Raw genomic sequence first — 24,911 nt, forward strand, 5'->3', positions numbered from 1 at the left:
TGGAAACATTTATTACAATAGCATTTTTAACCATTTCCCATCTCTACAATGAATGTGCAGTACACTACAGGAAAATTAAAGGGGCAATATATAATATTTAGATTTTATTGCCTGTGAAAGAAAAGAGAAAGTGACTTGTTGCACAGAACATGCACTGTACTGTTAGCCCTGTGATGTTACAACGTGACTGGTATTAACTGGAAATGGGACTGTGTTCAACCTAGAGATGGCACGTAATTTTTATGTTCAGCTTGCATCTTGCAGTTCTTCAGTAGCCATTACAAAAAATAATCTGAAACACTTGTCACCTGTATGAGAGCCAGACCAGGGGCTGTTTTTCTCTCCTGTTCTTCACAATCTGGCTCCACACCTGTTTCACTGGGTGAACATATCACCTGCTTTCGTGAATGGGCCTTGTGCTCTGTCTCTCTTTCTCTCTCTATCTCTCTCTCTCTCTCTCTCTCTCTCTCTCTGTCTGTGTGTGTGTGTTTCTTACATATTACCTTTGTGCTCAGTAGGTATTTCTCATATTTAACAGCATTTCACACTTCCCTGCAGGTCTCTCTCTCTCTCTCTCTCTCTCTCTCTCTCCTTTATTTTTCTTAGTCCCCTCATCTCCAGCTTGCCAGAGAGCTTATTAAATTTTGGCTAATAAACATATTTCTTTATGCAGATACCAAGCCTCCTCTGTGCTAATGAGGGCGTATACAAAAATGTACTTCACTCAGATGTGATAATGAACTTTTTAGAGCTGTTGGTTCGCAAAGAGATTGAGAGAGTACGATGGACAGAAAGAGAAAACAAGAGAGACCCTGTTTGCACTTTGCATTAAATTTGGATGTTGTCTGCATGTATTTCAATGATAAATGTAAATAACTGTGTTTGAGATCAGAATGAGATCTAGCTCCTGATGCTGAGGTAATCAAGCTCTCTGTGGGTGTGACTCAGTTTACACCTGGCTTTAACATCCAGTCGCCATGGGTTTGATCATGCTTAGAGGCACCATGTAACTTTAAGAACACATTGTCAAACCAGAAAGAAACAAAACATCTGCTGAGTAAAAAAAGAGTTAGCGTTCTGCTCCTAGAAGTGTTCAGTGCTGTTTGAAGCAGTTGGAAAAGAAATTGTGGCTGGCTCCATGTGTTACAGAGGCATCTTGTACCTTGTATCTTTACCCTTTTAGTTCTTTACCCAACTCCACCTTAAAAGACACTGAGATTCTAAATATAAACAAACCTGAGAGAACAGGGTTTCCCCACCATTGTAGCGGTCCCCTTTAAGTCCCCATTCAGCTCCACTGACCATACAGAAGCATTTTGCAGTTCTACAATTACAGACTGTAGTCTGCTTGTTTCTCTGCATACATCCCCATTTCACCCTGTTCTTCAATAGTCAGGACCACCAAAGAGCGGGTATGTATTTTGTGGTGGATCATTCTCAGTGCTGCAGTGAAACTCTGGTACGAATGGATCAGACACAGCTGTGATGATGGAGTTTTTAAACACTGTTTCCACTCACTGTCTTCTCTATTAGACACACTTGCCTTGTTGGTCCACCTTGTAGATGTAAATATAGAGACAGTAGCTCATCTATTGCTGCACAGTTTGTGTTGGGCATCCTGTAGCCTTTCATCAGTGGACATAGGACACCTCTCAAAGGACCCTATCGGCTGGGTCCGAGAGAGAGAGAGGGATGATAGGGATGACTGATGTTGTGTATATGAGATTGTTCACTGCAGTGTGTGTATGAGGGCTCCTGCTCTTTGTGTAATGTTTTTGCTGACCCCTGGCTGATCCGCTTTTGTTTGTTTTGTGTCTGCAGTCGTGTCCCTCTCTGGATCACACTGAATTACGACATGTTTAGAGAAGAATCTGGAACGGTGCCTGGCTCAGCTGGTTCTGCACACTGTGCACACACACTCTAAATGTCAGAAAGTTTATTGACACCTGCTCATCCAACATTACATTTGAAATCCAGTGTTTTACTTAAGGGTTCATCCCCCCCTTCTTTTATGATTTACACTGGATACTGGATGCTAGAGTTTTAGGAGGTCAGTTACAGATTTTGGATGATTAGTTCTGGTTAGTTATTACGCTATCGAACACAACGGAGCGGAGGAGAAATCAAGTACATACTAGTCTCTAGTGTGTCTATGTGATTTGGGGGCGGGGTATGTATGTTGTTGGAGACAAGTAGTCTAGCGTCTGGCACTTTGTGTGTCCCTGAAGGGCTTACAGAGGTGTGTGTGTATGTGTTGTGTCTGTAGGGCTGACAGTGCAGTGCAGTAACAGACAGCAGGCTGACAGCTGATGTCACTGCAGTCACATAATCAAGGACAGTCAGCATGAATAACCTCCATTACAAGTGACCTGCATTTACATCCTCTACCTTTCTTCCTCTCTTCCTTTCTTTCTTTCTTTCTTTCTTTCTTTCTTTCTTTCTTTCTGTCTGTCTGTCTGTCTGTCTGTCTGTCTGTCTGTCTGTCTGTCTGTCTGTCTGTCTGTCTGTCTGTCTCTCTCTCTTTCTACATATCTGCAGTTGAAAAATAGAGCTGAATGTACTTGTAAAAATGTATTAATTAATCCTGTACAGGGAGAAAGTATAGAAGATGAGGTAGAACATTTCCCATAACTTTTACACAGACCAATTATCAATGTATTTATGTTATGAAATGGAATGAACTGTGCGATTATTTGTCATTGTACAACATACAACAAAATGTTTCTTCCACATTTACCCCATCCATCGCAGTACACACACACACACACATTGAAAGACACTAGTCTGTCTACACAGGGGCAGTGAAGGCAAATCCAGACCCATCCCCTCAGCCGTGGATTGAGGGAGGAGCTATTCATGTATGCTAATTTTGGAGAAATCCAGCAATCAAACAGTAAAGTTTCATTACATTTTCAGTAGTGTGTTCTTAGAAAAGGGTATGTAATTATTTTAATGTGGCCAGGGCTGCCATAACCTTTGCACCCAACTGTATCCTTTAATCTATTCTCTGCATTATCCTGAGTTTTTGTGTGCAAAGAGCACATATAAATGTAAAAGAGCTAAAGTGAATGCTCTTTTCCAGTGCTGTACTTGGGAATCTTTTTTTTAATTTTTTTATAGCTAATAGGTTCATCAGTAATGACTCTTTATTCAATGTGCTACACTCATTATAGCTAGATGAATTAGCCACTGAAAGAACACATAGGATAATTAACCTTTAAGTTAGAGGAGTCATTTTTCCCATGCTGCCATCTGCGTAATTGGACTGGGGAGAGATCGAGCTGCTGAATCTGAGGTGGAATTGGCTTGGTCAAGGAAGAGCTTCAAAAACAGTGTAGTTTCAAAACCATTCGACCCAAAATTTGTGGATAAACATTTTAATTACTTCTTAATCCCAGTCTGCTCTGTTTGCCACTGTTGCTAAGTGACTCCCGTCGGAGCGTGGCTGTATTTATAGTAGCCACCCTCAAGGCTGATGAAAAGAAAACACAATTAGTAGCATAACAACACCTCCCTCTACACCACTAACACAACTGCAAAGTCCCTCAGAGAGCAGCCACACACTCGCACTCTCTGATGCTTGGGGGAACCTGGAACTAGCGTGGGGAGGACTTGTAGGTGTTAGCAACAACTTTATCAGTCCTTCTGCAAGCATCTTTTAAAGGTGCAATACGTCGTATTATATCACAATTATCATTTATATTTCCATATAATTTTTGCATTTATATGTATTATTTTCTGTAAATTGCCACTCATATTCGGTTAAGGATCAGACTACACTGTAGTCCCTAAATCAGTTTACGCTCTATAGAGTGGGTTGGCCATGTATAAAATAGCTTCAATACAGAATTCTGAAACATCAAGGCTAGTTGGTGTCAGTATAATGCCATTTTCATAACCTAAAGAAGTTATGGAAAATACTTCTTGCTTATTGAGTTGCTGATCCACCTCAGGGCAGACATATTTGTCTTTTGGAAGCAGTCTGAAATTAAACTTGTGTAACACTGATTAGCAATTAATGATTTAAAGGAGCACTGGGTACTGTTTTTACTGTAAATTTACAGATTTACACTAAAATTACAATTGCACTATGTTACTTCTGGAGGAAGGTAAGAACCACACCCACTCCAGCACAGGTACCAGCTCCTACAGCACATATTAGAACATGTCTGTACTAACACAATTCATTATATAAGTCAGGCAGTGTCTGTGTCACACAGGTCCAGTGTCCTGGGGTTGTGAGTTTAATCCCTACCATGGGTCACTGTGAGGAATTGCATGTGTTCTCCCTGTGTCTGCATGGAGTTCCACCAAATGCTGGTAGGTGGATTGGCTATGCAGTAGAGGACGAAGCGGTTACAGAATATGAATGAATGAATAATCATCACTGGATATTGTGAAAGTGTAAATAGTGTAGGGACAGTAAAAATCCACAGATAATTGAAGACATTGTCACAGGATTTTATGAAGAAATGGTGTGAAATCAGATGTTCTCTGGCTCTGGATGGAGCTTAGTGTCAGCGTCTCAATGTGATTTTTAGCTGTGGTAGAGCCGAGATTGTTCTATAGTAGCCTTGATTTTTTTGTGTGTAAAGAGAGAGCAAAATAGAAAATGCAGCTGTCCCAGATTCATCTCTTTTCAGTGGGCCTTCCTTCCTGTGTCTGTTCTTTCATTTCTGATCTCGTCAATCATTTTGAGGAGAAATATTTCTCTGACATTAATGGAAGATTTGTACTTTACTAAGATGTATGAGCTCCAAACAAGTGTGTCTTGTCAACATTGATTGTGCTGGGAAATTCAGTGCTGTCCTTCCTGTGAAGAGCGATTGAGGCTCTTTCTGTAGTGAATGAGTGCGAAGGATACAGCAGGATGAATGACGTCTGAAAATGAACCTGTTGCAATTGTTGGCACGATGGCTTGGTGGTTAGCACGTTCGCCTCTCAGCGCTGATCTTGGATCTTGGGTTCAAATCCCATCTGGGTGGAGTTTCCGTGTTCTCCTGTCTGTGTGGGTTTCTTCCGGGGTCTCCGGTTTCCTCCCACAGTCCAAAAACCATGGTGGTTTGAATGAATGCCTTTATGTGTGTGGATGAATTTGTGTGTGTGTGTTCAGATATGGATCGGCGCTCTATCCTGGATGAAACCCTAGTGCGGTTGTTCCTGTTTGAGAGTACGCTGCACGAATTTGGCTCCTGCTTCTCACTATTGTGTTGTGTGGATTATATGTTGAGTGTTGATTGTATAGCGTCCTTGGGTCTCTAGAAAGTGTAATGTTAAATAAGTGTAATGTTAATGGTCACGAGAGAGAGAGAGAGGGAGAGAGAGAGAGAGCTTAAACTAGGGGTTAAATAGCATAGCAGAGCAACAGTGCTAACCTGGCACTTGTAAGGGTTAATTCTACATGAGAGCTGAAAGTTGTATAAAGTTAGAAGTTAGTGAGAAGGCTTTGATGTTATTGCCTGTGCCTCCATCAGTTTTAATCAGCAGCAGTCAGCACAGTGTTACCCCAGAGACCCCCAGCACCAGAGAGGGGCTTCAGAACACAGATGAAAACCCCACCTCTGGAGCCTGTTTTATCTTCTGCCAGACAATGCATTCTCTCTCTCTCTCTCTCTCTCTCTCTCTCTCTCTCTCTCTCTCTCTCTCTCTCTCTCTCTCTCTCTCTCTCTCATACACACACAAACAGTACTTTGAGCACCTCTGACACTGCTCCTAAATAATTACAAACACAATTACAGAGCCATATCTAAGGATGGCACTAATGTGTGAGTGCTTTTACAAATTATCAGTAGCCAAGAGATTAACCCTTACACGTCACATTTATGGTAAATCTGCAGTATTAAAAACAGCAGTAAAATATAATTTTGCCACTGCATTTTTAACCCATTCTTGGCATTTAACGCATGAACACACAAATAGACACACACACACTCCAGTGTGGGCAACCATTCCAGCACCCAGGGTGTAGTTGGGGGTTAGTTGCCTTGCTCAAGGGAGGTGACAGCGCTGTTCTTTCACTCTCGCTGTCCCAAATATTTTGCTGATTAATTGAGATGGAACTACCAACAATTCAGTCATTAGTTCAAACAAAATCATTGTTGAATTCAGTATTATTATTATTATCTGAACCTCCCTATTCATGCCTAGTACAATTTGAGCTGACGTGACGTGTAAACCTTACAGAGCGCCGTGACAGCTCGTGAAAAAGTTATATTGTGGTGTTTTGAAGAGAATGCTCCTTGGATTGTTAGCCGATGAATAACTCGCTCTGTGCAACAAGGAAAACTCTGCTTATCTGTGAGAACTAGGGCACGGAGCCATGTTCATTCCAATAAAACAAAAAAACAACACGCACCCACGGTTCTGGTTAGAGACAGGGTTTTGCAACGTTTCCTGCTGCATTGCATGGGAGAACTGTTCTAATGGAAAAATGAGCAGGGAAAAACTCATTAAGTCAAGTCGATGTTATGCAATGGAAAAGCACCATTATACAAGTCAGAAAATCAACAGTGAAACGCACATCAAATAATAAATGTACAGAGAGTAAAAAAGGAATAGATACTTTACAACTAGATCCCTGAACAGAATAATTTTGTAAATTCTAGAAGCTAAATACATATTGCTAGATAGACCATATTATAATAATATTAACTCAAGACTTCCAGTGCTTATTAGCTGAAGACTTTGATTGAGAGATGTATTATCTGCATCTCACACTGCACACATTTATCTGAACCCTATGACTTCTCTGTCATATCAGTCAGTCTTTTTCCAATAATTTTGGGAGAGTATGTGGAAAAAATTGTAAAAAAGGAAAGCAGTTTTCCTTTTATCATCGCTTTATAATAGTGTGGGGACTAAAGTCATTGGCTGATCACGTTATTAAAGCTGACTTTTTTTCTTACTCCTCACTGGGCCTGTGGTGTCTTCTTTTTTTCACATTGATGTTGTTGTACAGAGAGTTCTACCAACACATTTAATCTTTTGATATTACAGCTCTGCTATTATGCAGACAACTATTGCACTTAAACTCTTGGATTATTCACTGGCACACTTTTGTTGAGCCACACATCCTTGTTCACAAAGGACTAGGCCTTTCCTGGATTCCACTTTTATATTCAGTGAAGATTCTGTTACATGTTAAAGACGTCTTAGGGACATTTCACCATGTCCCTTGTATAAAATTGCACCATTTCTTTTTTGGATTGTGTTGCAGGTGTTATTCTCAGAATTTTGACTTAAAGTAAATATTCTTTTTCCTGTTGTTTATATACACAACAGAATTAATTTCTTTTTTTTTTTACTTGGTTTGTTCTAGGCTTCTATGTCCATATTAATGTTTCAAATCAAATACAAAAGGTGCTGTTTCAGGCCTATGGTGTGAGCTCACTGTAAACACTGTGATGTTTACTATGGTGTGATTGGAGGGAAATCCTTGGGGAAATCTCTCTCATATTGGCTTATGGAAGCTGCTGGTTATTTATAATGGGGAAGATGTGGAAGTCAATGCTGAAGGATTGGCCATAGGCCCTGGCATTTCCAGCACATGCATGACTATTGAGCCACACATCAGAAAAGACACTTGCTCATGCCATTTATAATGTTTGTTTTTGTGTAGTGTCAGAATATTTGGTTATATATATATATATCTCAGTATAGACCTATAATACCTTTCTAAGCTTTAACCATGTAACAAAAAACAAGTAGGATTTTCTTCTCCAATTTGGAAAATGTATTTTTTGTGTTTTAAGACCTTTTGCATCTTAAAAATTTACACCCTATTTTGTTCCTTGGTTTCCTTCAATGCCAGTCATTTTTTTCATGAAAATGTATGAAAACACACATATACACAGCAGCAGCAATAGGACCTCATGCTGTGCTTGCAGTGAACCTGGAGCAGTGAGAGCATTTTGTGTTTTGTATTTGTGAACATAATCACGAATGCAAAATGCTGTTTGCATCCGCTGTGGTGACTTTTATTGGATTACCATGTTTCCATTCATTAGGTTCTTCCTGGGAGGGATAGGCAGGAATAAGTCAATAAAGAATTATTTTCTCGTAATGGAGGGGGTTAACATGGAGAAATATGAGATTTGGAGACCACAGAAAAACACATCATCATCAACTCCAATTTACTGAAGCAGGAGCATTTGTCTTCAGCAGCAGCAGCAGCACTGTGATTGTTTTCTTGTGTGTCTTCTATTATCTTTGCTCAGTACAAATCACAATATCCTGTGCTTTTGTTGCCAGAAGCCCAGAAATACAGATGAATGTGGATTGTGCCATTCGTGAAGGATGTTTTGTTTTTCAGAGCTGCTTAGAGATTGGCTTTGATTGTTAATTTGTTGGTTGGATACTCTTTGAAGAAATTCCTGATAACCATGTTTCTGTTGTATTGCTTTAGAAATACAACAAAATACAGCTGCCGTCTTAAATCGGGTTGAAGCCATTGCAAAATACTTTGTGTACACTTAAAGGGAACATCAATGATTCTGGGCAATTGCACTTCTCTCTGGTTTTTTACATACCGAAGCCAACCATCTTTTAAGGGGAAACGGTTTGTTTGGGGAGTAATTGTTGATAAGCTATACAATTTTATAGGGTGTTTACAACAATAAGAACACTATCTCAAGTCGGTTTTTGTCAGAATGGGTGACTGATTCCCATTCTGAATTTTAGTTGAGTGGTTGAGTCATGGTTTGTGGTTTGCGTCAAACATCAAATCAAAAGAAGAAAAAGAAAAGGCTACAACCATCAAATCTGATCGGAGAGTTTTTACAAACTGCAAACTGGGCAACAATAACAGCTCTAATATCCATGGACCTTTCTGAACCATGTACTCTGTGTTATCTGAGGTTGTAGGTTTTGGAAGGGTCTGGTTTTATTGAGCATTCCTCAGTGTGGGACCATGTTAAAATGAACTGCACCAGGTCACTATACATCTAACTGAACAAACACACCCTAAACTTCAGGCTGTAGATGTGTCATTTTGGTTGCTTCTGATTGGTCTTACTCAACTCCAAATGTAATTTACGATTCCATGTTTTTCAATGTTTATTTCTAGGGATGCACAATGATACAGGAATCCTGGGTTTCGGCATGGACTTTTAGACCATGCAGATATAACAAACTGATATCTGATGACATTTGTATTGTCATTTTATTTCTTTTACTGTTTTAACTAAGTTTGTAACTCTCTATAAATACATTTCCATATATATATTTATAGATCCATAGAAACAGCAGGTACAAAATAAATATAATTAAAAACGAAATACACTCTATCCATGTTCTAAAAGCTTAAACTGGGTTTATGTAAAGTTTTATGTAAGTATTTGTAGGCAGAGCAGGGCCTGTACCCATATTAACTTCACTTTGTGTAAATTCATTCCACTGTGTTTGCCTTCTGATTTTGGTAGCTGATTTGATTGTTTGCCTTTGGCCTTGAACTTTGAGATTGATTATGCGACTATTGACTATGTTTATGTGTGCGTGCATGCGTGTGTGTGTCTGTGGCAGCACCTCTGCACACTGCTTGCAGACAGATGCATTGGGGCGTCTATAAATAATGGAAGATCAGCCTCCACCATGCAAATTCAGAGCCAGAAAAACTAAAGAGGCATTTTCACACTGCTCTAACACAAGCGCGTGCTGTTTAATATTCTAATCAAATGCATTCTCTTTGCCCTTTCCAGGGCCTTGAAATCAATAAGCTTCAGGAATTTTAAAAAGCGACAAGCACTCTCTTTTGGACAGTGCTTTTCAACAATGAGTGTGGTGTTTGTGACTGTGTGTGTGTGTGTGTTGGTTTGATTTTATTTGCATTTCCTAGACAAAAAAAAAAAATAATTCTTTGTAGTAAAACCCAAGAAAAGAGCATAAGATAAGCTGAGAACAGTGCATAAATATCCACGCCCAAACTCCTCTCAGCCTTAAATATACCCTGCAAATTCATGTCATTTCTGCATCAGACAAACTCACTTCACTTAGTTCAGGAGACAGATCTCGACTCGATGTCAGCTCGCTCGTCCGCGCTGGGTCATTCCTGCTGATCCCCATATACGGAGCCATGTTCAGCCATGATCAGGCACACTGAGCCTGCTGTCTTAAAACTTGCTCCCACCTCCACCCTGTCTCCACTCTTTTCTCATATTCATTTATCCAACAGGCGTGGGGGTCACACCCTGGACAGGAAACACACAGAAACACCCATTTTCTCACACACTCACATATATGGACAACCACATTATCTACCAGCATGTCTTTTGGATTGTGGAGAGCAGAGCCGGGAAAACACAACAGACGTCACACACAGTGACCTGAGACCAGGCTTGAATCCTCAACCCCAGGATCCTGACGCCGTTATTCCACTGTTTACCACGTATACATTCATATTTGTATAAACATTTATATCCAAAACAATAATTTTACAAGGAAAGGAAAATACGCTTAACTTCTGCTGGAAGCAGGTACAAGTTCCTAACAGTTTAGGGCATTTTTGTTGGTCCATTCATCATGAAACCTGCTTAATTTTTACAAAATGTAGAGGGCAGTGGGCTTTTAAAAATAATTTTAAAAACATAAAACAATAGATTTGTTCATACAGTAAGTATATTGTGCATAGTACATATGTACAACACCATACAGATAAAAACAAGTGTTTGTTTGTGTGTGTGTTTGCTCTCAGGCTGTAGTAACTGAAGCTTTGTAAGTGTGAGTGGGCTCTTTGTGTATTGTGAGTGAAGCAGAGGAGGGTTCTTGTTTGTTGTGACCTTCATACACAGAGATGGAGTGTCACATGTATGACAGGAATGATGGAGGAGTGGAAGAAAAGCTCGTAACCTCACTCACCTGCTTCCTTTAACACATTTGTCCCCCACCCTCTTTCACCCACCCTCCTTCTAGCTTTTTTGGCATAAATGTACAAAGAACAATATTGGCCAAGCTTAACAACAGTGCCATTATATGAATAATTGCTGTCCCACCCCCCCCCCCCTTCTCTCTTTCTCTCTCTCTTTCTTTCTTTCTTTCTTTCTTTTTCGTCACTCATTTGTACTGATTCCACATGTAGACCATTTTGGGTCATTTTAGTATATTTTATTTTGATTAAGAATAAACCCATTCATTTAAAATGCAGTTTAATTCAGATTGATTTAATGACAAAATGTTCCATTGTTTAAGTGTGTGTGTGTGTGTAAGTGTGTAAGACATATGCTAGAACAGTATTTGTCAAACCTGGTCCTGCGGGAACACAGCCCTGCACATTTTAGTGGTTTCCCTGTTGTATCACACACAGTGCAACTCTAAATGCACTTGTTTATTTACCGATTGTTTGAATCTGGTGTGTTGTGAGGAGTGAAATCAATAAATGTGCAGGGCAGGGTGACTCCAGGAACAAGGCTGAGAAACACTTGACAGACATTAAACAACCATTCATGCTAACTGCTAAACCCACTTTTTCTCTGACTCTTGCTTTGTGTAGTCAGATGTCAGATTATTTTGTGGTGTGTGTGGACACTGCCTGACTGCAGTGAAAGCCACATTGTGGTCAGTGATCATAACAATAACGTCACGGTCAGCACCCACATACTGACCTGTGGCCTCTCTCTCTCTCTCTCTCTCTCTCTCTCTCTCTCCCAATATATTTCTCAGTCTCCTTTAGGGTTACAAAGGGGTGGAAATGTGCCGATATATTTCCAGTAAATTACTGGTACTTTTAGGACATATTCCAAAATGTAAACTTTCCATGGGTATTTTGGGAACTAATAGTAAATATTGGATCATTTAAAGGAACTATATCATACACTTTCATCATCAACTTTTTTTTTTCAACAGCAGACATGTAGGCATAACAATACAAGTAATAACTATGACAAAGGTGATGTCATAGTTGACATGGCATTGTTCTGTTGAATAAAATGACAAAGTGTAAAAGCACTAAAGCTAATGGTCTTCAAAATGTTAAATAATTAAATAATAAGTATTAATTCTTGGTTACGGAAACCTGTTGAGGCAAAAATATAAGTAGCTAGCCTTGGTAAGCTAACCTCTTGCTAGCCTGTTAGCCTGGGTAAACAAGTCTCTTAAATTAAATTGCTCATTGAGCTTTTATGATTTACCAGATAGCAAGCAACTGTGAGATCATACCTTGATTTAATAGTTTCTTAAATGTTTCAATGCTATTACTGACAATAAATATATGAACCTCATCAGACATTTCCTGACTTTAGTTAGTCCTTTGGTCCAAATGTGTGCTTTTAGTAGGTGAGTGTCAGGATTCTAGAAATCATCTGGACATATGCTGTACATGTGATGGAGGAATGAACAGTGCAGGGGTCTCAATAGCCCTTTAGTGTGTAATGTGCCATGTGCCTGGGATTGAGGAGCAGATTTGCTATTCAACTGTTGTATCAAATTATTTTAGCCAAGATTATGCTTCAGTATATTCTTTTTTTAAACTATATGTAAGTTTCCCACCTTTAGCTTTGAATATTCCCAATAATTCCCATAAAAACCAGTTAATTTCCATGGTAAATTTCCCAACTTTAAAAATTCCCAGAATTTTGCAACTCTAGTCTCCTTTATTTCTTTAAGTTTTATTCAGATGCATTCTCCAGCACATATTTCTTTAATTCTTTCTGTCTTTCTTTCTTTCTTTTTTTGCTCTATCACTTTCAGTCTCTATTAAATTTTTAGTGCTACAGAGAGAATAATAACAGTCAATCAGTTGCAACATTATGCAGCTGTAAGCTGAGTATATTTCTGCTTTCCTAGAAAGGACATCAGTCTGCATCAAAAACAACACTACTATTAATAGGTCTAACCTCATTTAACTAAGCCTTAGTCGTCATCGTCATCATCCTCCTCACATTGATCATGTCCTCCATCCTCCATAAGGGAGTAAAGAGACGAGCGGATTCAGTGAGGTGTTTAGAGAAGCCCCCTGCTGTGTGTGTGTGTGTGTGTGTATCTTTGCTGTGAAGGGGAAAGTAAGGATTCATTAAAGCAGGCTTCTTTATTGTGGGCCTGTTAGTCTATTCTGGCTCATACATTTTAGAGTTATTCAAGAACTAGAGTTTGAGGTCATGATGTGCTTCAAGTGTATTTGTTAGAACTGGGTTTGACTGTCTCTGTCACTCAAGCTCTTACACAGCTCATTGAAATGACCATTAGCTACCTGTCATACAAGCACAAAAATAATGCTTAGAACTGTGTTTGGTATAGTGCAGTAGGTAACACATCTGCTCTCTTCATAACAGACTAGGATTTGATTTCCCAGTTTGGAACCTCAAGCTTTAACCTATTTCCAAAAAGTAAGAATATTTTGTGAAGTACATTCATGATATGCCATAGCAGTCAGATCTGGACTGAAGCCTGTCAAGTCAAGCATCTTCATTCTGTGACTATGAAGCCACACTGTTGTAACTGAAGGAGACCTGGCATTGTTTTGCTGAAATAACCATGGGCATGCCAGGAAAAGACGGCAAGTTGTTGGCAGCAAATGTCTCTCTGAAATTCCAGTATATTCTTCCATATCAATGGTGCCTTCACATAAAGTATGCAAGTTGCCCAGTCTGTAGGCAAAAATAACTCCATAACATGATGGGTGTTGGCTTTTGCACCTATCGTTGATAAAATCTGGATGGTCTCCTTCATGAAAATAGGTTGAGAAAGTCACTAATTTGACCACAGCATATGTTTCTACTCTCTTTCATAACACCTGAGATAATGTTAGGCCCAGAGAACTCTACTATACATAGTATTTATGTGTGTCTTAATTCTTGCTAATAGTATTTCTCATTGCATTTCCTAATGAAGTGTGTTGAGTGACAATAGTTTTCTGAACTACTTCCGAGCCTATGTGGCGATATTTATCATTTCTCCTGCAGTGTTGTATGAGGCCTCGACGATTACATTTATTCTAAAGAGGTTCCAGGCCTGATTTAGACTGAGGATTTCTCACAGTATTATGTAGGGTAGATGGTGAAAGACCTAATTTTTTTGCAGTCTTACTTTGAGAAAGCTAAAAAAATATTTTTTTCTTCAACTGTTAAATGATTCTCTCATTAAGTTTGGTAAAAAGTGTTGAGCCATGAGTCCTCTTTGCTTGTGAAAATTGAGCCTTTGGTGGATGCTACTTTTACGCCTTTTACATTTTTTTGATTTTAGTGGAATCCTACCCTTATTTCCCTCTTTGTATTTGAGTGGCAGATACAATTCTAAATATATAGATGGTCAGTGAAAACATTATCAGTTAAATAAACCTTCAAGAGATTTAACAAATCACAAATTATCCTTTTTATTGCTTTTTATAAAGTGCCCCAACCTTTCCAGAAATACGACTGTACACTACTTAGTACACTTAGGCAAGATTCCTAAGAGCAGCCTTCGTATCAGTGGATCATTCCACTCTTTTGTCTTGGCTGCATGAGCATGTCATTGCCCTGGACTGGTTTAGATCATACTTAAACAATACAAAGCAATTTTATATCCTCTATCCACACCTCCTTGTCACTTAAGGCATTCCACAGGGCTCAGTGCTCAGACCCTTCTTGTTTGTTGTATTTTAGAATCCTGCTTATCAGAAATCAGAAAAATGAATGAAGCAAAATTTTCTCAAATTAAGCAGCGAACAAATGGAACTCATTCTGATCTGCTCTAAATCAACCCTTAACCACACTTTTCCTTTTACTCTTGACATTAATAGTGTTGCTGTCTCACCAACATATTGCACCTTTTCTCCAACACCTTCATTAACTTCCGATAATATCGCATGCAATTTAAAATGATTCTACTTACCTACAAGGCCCTTTCTCCCCCTATTTATGTGATCTTTCTTCCTAATGAATCCTCTTAAGTCTTCTATACATGGGACGCTCACTATCCGTCCATCCAATCTCCATTGTTTTGTTCAAACATTTTTTAGAAGTTCTCCCTTCTGGAACTCTCTACCACCTTTGATTAAGCAGTATCCTTCTTTGTCTTTATTCAGCCCTAATCTCAAAACATATCTCTTTATGCTTGCAGAAAATCTGTGATAAGCCCGCACTACCTACACAGGTACTCTGTCTATATCCAATAGTCATTTGTATTAATTACAGTTATCCCTGTTGTCTGCAATACTCCATACAACAACATGTGTGAGCACTATATAAGATAAAAAGTATTATTTGTCTACCTCTATAACATAATTGAAATGCTTAATGAGTATCAAAATCTAGAGTTTGACATTCATATGGATGTTAAAGAGTGTATAAATATGTGCTGGTGTAGTTGTTTTAGTGTTACAGTGTAAGCATATATTTTTATACTTTATCTTACCCCACTGACTCATCCTTTAAGCCACCTGCATTGGTGTGTAAATGCAGGTCTGTGTGTGGGGATAAAATGCAATGTTTATGATTTCTCCTCTGTTGCTATATATGAATTTGCAAAACAGGCCACTTTTGAAAGCCCTGGGCCGTAAGGCTGCTAGAGATTGCATATTTGGCACCGGACGCTGGCCGTCTGGAGAAGTGGACGACCTTCACGTCAAACACTAAATTAACTGGCTTGAGTGAAACTCGGCTAAATCAGCCCGGGCAGTGTGATGATCCACGGTCAGGAAAATAGAAAGTGACAGAGTAAAGGTGGTTTGGAGTCACCCTACTGACCATCCATTGCTCCTATGTGTCAGTGAGTGTGTGAGGGTATGATGTACTCTGTTTAATCTCTGGAATATGTAAACGGTGTCACTTAGAGTGGTTTGATGGAAATCCTGTCCATTATAGAGAAACCTAGGGCTGGAATAGAAATCAAAAGTTTTTTTGTTGACAGTGGCAGGTGTACTCAGAATGGAAATTCAATCAAGGGGAATTTTGAATAAAAATGAATTAAACATATATAACCTTTAAAGATGACTCTGTGAACCAGATGGTTGAGTATATATTGCTCTGAGAGCCTCAGAGTTTGTCAAAACTGGTTTTATACTGGACTGCTACAAAAAAAAAATATTGTGTTGAAGTACAGATGCACAGTGTAAGAAAAATCCTTTGTTGTTGCCATATTTGAGTATAATTTTATCAGATGGTCTGTGTATGTCTGTGGATGGAGAATCTGAGCTTGAGATGGTGCTGGGCGATATGAGCACAAATCAATAGCATGATTGACTGTACATTTTACCAAGATTGCGATTAATGATGAATGATTATTTTGTTTTTGTATTTATGACCCTCATAGTTCAGTGCCGAGGCTTGTACTGTAGATATGCTCCAGTAATAAATATGGGATATATTTTTTTCAAATGTTGCTGAGAGCTTGTTCCTCTCGTTTTCTGAGCATTGTTTATATTTGGTGTGTGAATGTGCTTTGGTCGTTGAAACTGACTTCTTTTTGTTCAGTGTCGTCTCAATTAAAGTCAAAGCAAAACACATCCAAACCACAGACGGCGTGCTTTTGTTTGGTCCGGGCTACTTGAGTGGCTTGGTCTACCTCGGTGTTTAGGTTGCTTCCATGTGGCAGATAGTGGCAGAATCATGTGATTACAGCTTAGTAGCATGGTTTTAAAGGAACAGTGCATGAACACACAGTGGGGACACAACAGAATAAAAGTAATGGATATAATCAAATTAAACAAGATTATGTTGATTAGAAGTTCTGAATGTCGATTTCGATTAATTTTCAATTAATTGCCCAGCCCTAGCTTGAGAGTATGTGTATGTACAGTATGTAGTCAATGTAGTCAAAGGTTTGGACACCTACTTATCTAAATGTCTTTTAAAATGAATAGTATTCAGCGAGAGCATGTCCCTTTTTTGCTGCAGTAACAATCTTAAACATTTGGGAAGGCTTTAGTCTTGAGGTTGGAAACATTATGAGAAGGTCTGTTTCATTCACCTACCTGAATAGAAATAAGATTGTCTATTGTCTGTACTAATTTTGGATCTGTTTTGGATCACAAACACCACTCCAGCTCGTTCCAAAGATATTGAATTAAACCCTTCAGCCTGTTAGGCATGATACCCATCCCATGGTGGGCATTGTTTTTAACAGGCCCCATTTATTATATTTTATATTGTGCTGGATTCTAGACCTGCTGATGATATACGTACCAGTGATTATATTCAGAAATTGTATCATGAGGTAATTTATCACAGTTATGATAAGATATTCTATTCTGCCCACTATTTTCAACTCTCTTTGTATGTGTGTTCACAGTGGGTGCTGGCATTTGAAATTTTCATCCCACTTGTCCTCTTCTTCATCCTGCTGGGTCTGAGACAGAAGAAGCCCGCCATCCCAGTGAAAGAAGGTAAGACTTTGAACAGTGCTGGGGCCCACAGGATAACAGAGGATGGCACAGAAAAGAAAAATATTTTAACAAGCGAGAGAAGAGAGAGAGAGAGTGGGAAGAGGTGTTTCTTCTATTCAGTGGATATACAGGGTGTCATAACTTTGGGGACATGTGGCTCTATACAGTTTTTTAAATACAAAAATCTACCTTGGAAATAATGACATTACAAATTTTGTATATGTGTATCTCATGTTAAGTATATGCCATTTTTATTTATAATGTATTAGTTAAGTGCATTTTTATGGACACTAGACCATTATACAATGCATTTAAATGCCTTTTCAACAACATATTTAGTTTATCTCTCTTGTGTTATGTCTCAGGACCATTTTTTGACCTGTTCACTTTTAAATTTCAGTGCGGTGCAAATGATCACTTGAGGTTTTTAAATTATACAATAAAATAATAACTACATGACATTTAGGTGGCAGCAACAGGGTGCTGTTAAAAATAGCTGGGGGAAAAAAACATTGGCTGGCTCACACCCCCACTTTAGGGAACCACTGATTTACGCAATACTTGCTTTTGATATCAGAGAAATCATTTAAGGTTCTTTGCTATTTGAAAAGTAGCAGTGAGCGTGATCAACAGTCATATATTTCTCATAATGTTTGAAGATTTCCCCAAACTTTGAACAGAAGCATTCTGCAATCCACACTTGGAAGGAACCTCAAACCTGTGCTCTGGTCTGTATCGAAAAAAAAACAGGAATCCCTCAAGATTGGACTCATAATCAACCCCCAATAGCCAAACCAAGCAGAGGTGCAGTGGAGATGTTCTCATTCACAGCACATTCAAATAACGCCCAAAGGCCCGGGCGCACTGTGATAGTCAATAACAGTGCTTGTGCTGTGAGTGAATTGGAGAGACTGAAGAGTGCTTAACTCTGATTGCCTTTGGCTGTGATGAATGGGTCGAATTCAGCCCGTGATGGATAATAGGTCTTATCTTCTTTTCTACGTGACCACGCAGTGCTATTGTACAACTTTGCTAATCAGCCATTGATTGCAAAGATTGTTGGCATTTATCCAGCACTGTAGTGTTGAGTGTTGGTTTATTTGTGTTTTCTTTTCATGGAGCACCCTCATTAGTCTTTGTCACCATGTTCTGTATTCATTTATTTATTTCCAATTCTGAAGGAAATCACATGCCATCTATTTTTGTCTTTTTTTGCATTTTTTCTTTGCTCTTATCTATCTGTCTCTGTCCTACTCTTTATTCTTCTGTATCTCTCTCTTTCTCTCTCTCTCTCTCTCTCTCTCTCTCTCTCTCTCTCTCTCTCTCTCTCGCTCTTGCTCTCTCTGATATGGTGCATGTTCACTGCATGCTGGACCAGTGTGTAAGTCTAAACATTGTTTTTTTCTTTTACTCAGTGTTGCTGATTCATGAATTTTGTGCCATCTGTGCCGCATACTCTCCATTGTGTCATTATATGTTGTGGTTTGTTTTGTTGCACTGTGTGTCTCTTAATGTGTGTATTTCCAAATGATCTTGCTTCCTACTCAGAGGAAAAAAAAAAAGGATACAGAGCTCAGACCTCACTAGGGCCTGACTAATATGAATACTTTGTTAACTGTACAGATTTTAAGGACCTAAAAAAATGACAGATATTATCAGCTGATATAATTTAATATGGTAAAAATAGTTTTACTTTCAATAGTTTTATTATATATTATTTTATAGCTTCATTATTGCTTTAGATATTATGATATTATATTTAGAAACAAAATATCAATGTATTTCGTAGGTATTAATAAATTCTCAGTATCAGCTGATAGTATCAATGTAGTCAGTGAATCACACACTTCTTTATTATGTGCAGGAGTAAAGAAGTGAAAGGAGCTGTGAATGTAAATTTAGGGAGGATTTAGGGCCTGTAAATGTCTCTGTGTGCACTAACATGGAACAGTGTGCCTCACAGCATTATCACTGCATTTGCCAACATTGCTACTGACAAAAAGCCAATATATTACTATTGAAAATGATTCCCTCTTCCACTTACTGCCGCTGCTCTACTGGTTTAATGGACTTAACCAGCAATCAAGCTTTTTCCTCAGAACAACGTTTATGGGGTTAATCCTCAGCTGTGTGGTCAGAGAGGAAGCAGATGTCAGACAGGAACGCATTAGGACTGATCTCTCACTGGATGAGCCGTCACTGGAACAGCAGAAATATGACACAAGCTTGTGTAAACACGGGCCTAGGGAGATTTTACTGTATGCCCAGCCGTTGACAGCCAGTGCTGTTCATCTAATCACAGACTCGCGGGATGACTGGAGGCTTATTAGTATACACTGTGAGATGGAGAGCGAAACGATCAAGCTGAGTCCAGGGTTGGACTATTCAAACCCTTGGGGGGCAATATTCTACATTTTGCTTGTACAATATTAGGTGCACTAATGACATTTCTCTGGTTTTATGTACTAGAATCAGCTGTAATTGATTTTTACAAGCTGCACTTAAAGCATTATATATTTTAATTACCTCTGTTCTGATTGGTTGCATTATGGGCTTGGTAGTGAACGATATAGTGACCTCTCACAATATAGTGCAAAACCAAAGACACAAACTTTGGACACAATATTGAGATATGAGGGAAAACTATGTACGTTTATTTTTTGGCTGAACTATCGCTTTAAGAAGAGGAACATCAGCAGATTATATTTAAGTAACCTTCCGTATTCCTCCATCAGTGCCAGCAACTTTGTGTTTGACTTTCAGAGACAGATGCCAAAATCAGCTGTGGCTTAGGTTGAATGTAAAGCAGCTGAGAGTTCAGAATGGACGCATGCATTTCCCAGAGACGTTCATTAACTGAAGGATCATTAAATCATCAAAGCAATTATAGGCCCAATTTAGTAATTACAGGATCAATATAGGGCAAACCAAGGCAACAAGATTACTTTAGCAGTAAAATGCCCTCTTAAGGGGGTCCAGTCAATTTTGGTTAATTGAATTTTGAAAATCTTTCCGTTGATATGATGCGTTTCAGTTGGAGTGCTCCTTCATTTGGGCTGTTCAGACCTTACATTTTATTGGATGGAAGAAATTACTTTCAGATTGTGAAGCAGAGTTTAATACCACCTCAGAACCTGCACATACAGTATGTAGATATCAGGTTTCACAGTACGGATTAATGTAGTCATTCTGGAGAAGTAGGACTTTAAAGAGCTGTTTAGCAAAAAATATTTTATAGAGGTTTGTACTTAATCCAATGTCAGTCAAGAGTGAAGTGACCTTAAAAGAGTTGTTTAGAGCTCAAAGTTTTTTTTCATTACTGTTGCGAGGCTTATGTTCTGCCAAGCAATACAAGATAATGCTAGTTGTGCAAACTGCCTAAATCATCATAAACTCACCCGGAACTGTTTAGATAGATAAATAAATTCGATTTTTTGGTTTATAACACTCTATGACATGCTGTTATCTATAATAATAGACAAAAGTAAGTAGCACAACTAAAAATTGTAGTGGTAGCCATTTTGGATTCTGAATGAGAATTCATCTGACATTTCCATAACTCCCTTTCTGTTTTTATAGGGATTGTTTAAAAAAATCTAATTTACACCTATATCTTATGTAGTCAGGATGTCTCTTAGCCAAGATATGTTCATTTTCCACATGTTGCTTCTTTATTTTAGCCCTGGAGGTACAAGACAAACAAATTTTAAACAAACAGTGGAAGTAGCCAAGCAAATCATTACTAAATATATCCCAAAAACCTCTGAGGTTAAATTGAGTATACAATTTTATAAAAAGATGTAATTTAGCTCTTTATTATGTTAAGTGACTATGAAAAAGCACAAAATTTTAACTTGTAGCAGAACATTGGGGAAATATTTTAGTGCTAAGTTCCCACTGTAGAGTCTGATGCACATCCCTCAGGCATGTGGACTCCATATAATTATCACTTATATCTATTTATAAGTATTCATTTCATGGAATACATGCTTCAAAAACAGATATAAAATAGTATCAGTAGAGATCAGCAGTGGTATATACCTGACATATACTTGTATGATGTGTCTGTGCATGCATAATGCTGCATTCATCAACACAGTGAAGTCATATTTTTAATAGATCATATGAAATTTGAGCAGGTTGGAATAATTTAAAGAAAATATATACATAATCATTTAATGTATTTGTTAGCAATGTTAGCATCAAAAGTCATTTTAAACACAAAGAAACAAAATGTTGAGTAGTTTTTCAGCACCACATGTTATGGCTGTTCAGTTACATTGGGAGTTTGCTGGCCTTACACCAAATAACCTTTTTAGTACTTTTACTGTTTGCAGACAAATTAACAACTGTCAATGATGCTGGTTTCGCTCCAGGCATCTCTATATTTTGGTGTACAGTACAATGGTTAGGATATCTGCCTTAATCTGTCATTATTTTCTGCCTGATATTCTGATTAAACATTTAATATTATCACAAGTTTTAGCTGTGGCCCATGTAAATAGTGACCCTGTACAATCCCCCAGTCTTTGCATTATCATAATCTATAACTAAAATTAATTGTCTTCAGATGCGTGTCGATGTCAGACTTTAATTGTTAGATGTTTTTTCAGGCAAAAATGATATAAATTAAATAATTTTTTGGAGAGACAGAACTGAGGAGGCTGTACTAGACCTATATTACATGGGTTTAATGACTTGGCAACATACTGAGACTAAATCTGTATTCCAGTGATGGCTAGTCCAGGTAGGTAGGTAGGTGTGTGTGTGTGTGTGTATGTGTGTGTGTGTGTGTGTGTGTGTGTGTGTGTATTTTTAAAGGTCATTTAGATTATCCAAAGCGATCTGACCTGACATCTGAATCCCTTGGACTTGCTGACTGTTTTCATTTTTCTGAGCTATGACTATTGCCTTTTCCTGTCTTTTTTGTGCTTTTCTCTGTTTTTTTTTTTACCCCCCTTTCCACTTGTTTTCCATATCTCCACCCTTCTGACTCCCTGCAATTTGTTTCTGCACCTCTCTGGTATTTTGTGTGGGTTTGTAATGCTTTTCTAATTCTGTAACATGGCCCTGTTTTTTTTAATCCATATTTAATTTTCAAACTGTTCCTGCATTCATATTTTATTAATTATTGCCCCAATAATCTCCATCTCTACTGGACCCAATATTTCCACAATCCATTCCACCACTCTCCCCCTCCACTATCACTCCATCCCCTGTCTCTGTATCTCCGGATGGTGTGATTAGCCTTCTACAGCGCAGCCCCCCTCACCTCAGCGGGTATTATTCCGGTCATGCAGTCACTGTGTCCGGATGGTCAGCGAGATGAGTTTGGATTTCTACAGTACAAAAACTCCACGTGAGTCAGAGCCTCATACAGTTAGTCTCTCTCTCTCTCTCTCTCTCTCTCTCTCTCTCAGTTTCTATCCTTTGCTTTTTATCTAGTCATCTGTCATGTTTCCCCTATGCATACATATATCTCCTCCCCCTTTTTCTTTTTTAATAACTTTCTTTAATCTTAAACATCTATTATTCTCAATTTATGTTCATTCTCTCTCTCTCTCTCGCTCTCTCTCTCACTCTCTAATGACTAACATTAGACCCTGCAGACTCTATTGTATCTCCTTACAGGAGTCATTATTTGCAGCTTAAATTGTGTGTATGAGCAGTGAGAAGACTTAATGTGTTTCACTGTTTTCAGTTCTGATTTACCTACCTAAATTAAACAGGTTCATAAAAATCGAACTCACGCAGTTTTCCCTCCTTTACCAAAGGTTTTTTTCATTTGATGAGCCACTTACACTTGTGGTTTCTGACACTGACTTTCCTTTCTTTCTTTCTCCATCTCTGTCTCTCTGCTTAGTGTAACTCAGCTGTTGGAGAGGATCGGGGAGGTTGTGGAGCAGAATCACTTGTTTATGTCGGACAGGCCAAGTTTGGGGGAGGAGCTGGAGTCACTTCAGCAGCATCTGGAGAGCCTTAGTTCAGCTCAGAGTCCATTAGAGAACCATTTTAACACCAGCCATGGTACACACAAACACACACACACACACACACACAGGTATAGCTTTTAAAGAAAACTGTATTTTTCTACCTATTAATTTAAATCCCAGAAGTTTTTCCAAGCACTTGCAGTTCATTCAAACACACTGAGCAATGTTACATTCTGTATACTGGGGTGGCATCTTTATATTGGCAGTGTGTTTGTAGTTGATCCTGAATGAATTTTACTCATTCTTCCAGTGTTAATGTATTATATATACCAGTGTAATTATTCCAAATCTAATATTAGATAATGATTTCTCTGTTGTGTTATTTTTTATTGTCTGTTATTATTATTACAGTTTCATAAACTATTAGAATTGAATTTTATAGAGGTTATTGAGTTTTATAGTGCACCAAAATGATCCATGATAGAAAAACATTTGATACTAGTAAGAGCCCTTTTTGTTAGCAGTTTATTTGCAGTTTGTAAGTAATAACATCTGGCAGAAGTCTTCAGATAAACCTAAATCTGCTGGTTCCTTTAATTGCAGGCTTCACCATTGGCAGTGTGCTACGAAACCAGACTGTGTTTCAGCAGTTTCTGATCAGAAACCTCTCTCTGACCAATGACACGGCCAGCCTGCTGCTCTCCTCCCCTGTCAACCTGAAAGAGGTTCGTTTCCTGACTCCACTTCAAAGGCCCGTTCTGCCCAGCTCTGCTCTTTGAAGTCTGTGCGTTAGCCGGGACCATTAGCATATTCCCATTCTACTGTCAAGAAACACAGTCGGTAATGGTGCGGATTTTGTTGCTTGACAGCAGAATGGGAATATGCTAATGGCCTGGGCTAATGCTCGTGGACTTTAGCGCTGTAGTGCCTCGCATATTAATATAGCCTTCATCTGCTAACATACTTACGGTAGGAGAGAGTTTGCTTTCAAGCTGTAGGTGAAATTACGTCTTTGCTCAGCAGCAATATTTGTGTATAAAGCCTCCTCAATTGTGCACCCTAAGCTTGTACTGTTTAAATAGACGAAGGTAAGAAGGTGAGGGGTAGAGGGGAAAAGTGGAATTGTGGTTCCAAGTGTGATTGACCATCTGATACCTTATAGAATGAAGTGGAGTGGTGTTTGTGATCCCGAACACATCATCCAATCTCTGTATTACTGGTGTTCTTGTGGCAGAGTACCATCACATCCTCACAAAAATATACCTACATCTAATCTAAAGCCTTTTTAGAAGAATGCAGGTGGCTAGTACCACAAGGGGCAGCAAACAACCTATAAATATCCTTGATTTCTTTAGAAAATTGGACTAGAATCTGTAAACAAATTTTTGCTGTGTACTTGAGTCCAACAATCAGAGTGTAGTGTTATGACTTGGAAATAGGACAGTAAACAGTAGAAGGCAGTATCAGCACCACATTATTAGCTTAAAGCCTGCTGGGGATGTCACGAGTGCCTGCTGACTAGCATCAGCAGTGTTAAAGTAACTCCTCCACACTTACATTGAATAAATATAACTCAGAGGCAGTAAGTTTAACTCCTGTCAGGGTTCAGTGTTGGCGATTTTAACTTGGGGAGAGTTCAGCCGCTTGGATATTTGCTTCTTGGCTTATGCTTTTCTTGTGTATATACT

General features: G+C 38.6%; 1 protein-coding gene across 1 annotated transcript in view; it reads left to right on the top strand.

The window, feature by feature from the left end:
* LOC136679749 (ATP-binding cassette sub-family A member 2-like) overlaps positions 1–24,911 on the top strand; it is an 86,249-nt gene that overhangs the window by 30,377 nt on the left and 30,961 nt on the right. The window contains exons 2-5 of the mRNA XM_066658418.1: positions 17,197–17,290; positions 22,538–22,649; positions 23,154–23,317; positions 23,827–23,948. Of these exons, the coding sequence (XP_066514515.1) occupies positions 17,197–17,290; positions 22,538–22,649; positions 23,154–23,317; positions 23,827–23,948 (492 nt within the window). The remainder of the gene's footprint in view (positions 1–17,196; positions 17,291–22,537; positions 22,650–23,153; positions 23,318–23,826; positions 23,949–24,911) is intronic.

Source organism: Hoplias malabaricus, chromosome Y, assembly GCF_029633855.1.
Source record: "Hoplias malabaricus isolate fHopMal1 chromosome Y, fHopMal1.hap1, whole genome shotgun sequence".
In the NCBI taxonomy this organism is placed as follows: domain Eukaryota; kingdom Metazoa; phylum Chordata; class Actinopteri; order Characiformes; family Erythrinidae; genus Hoplias; species Hoplias malabaricus.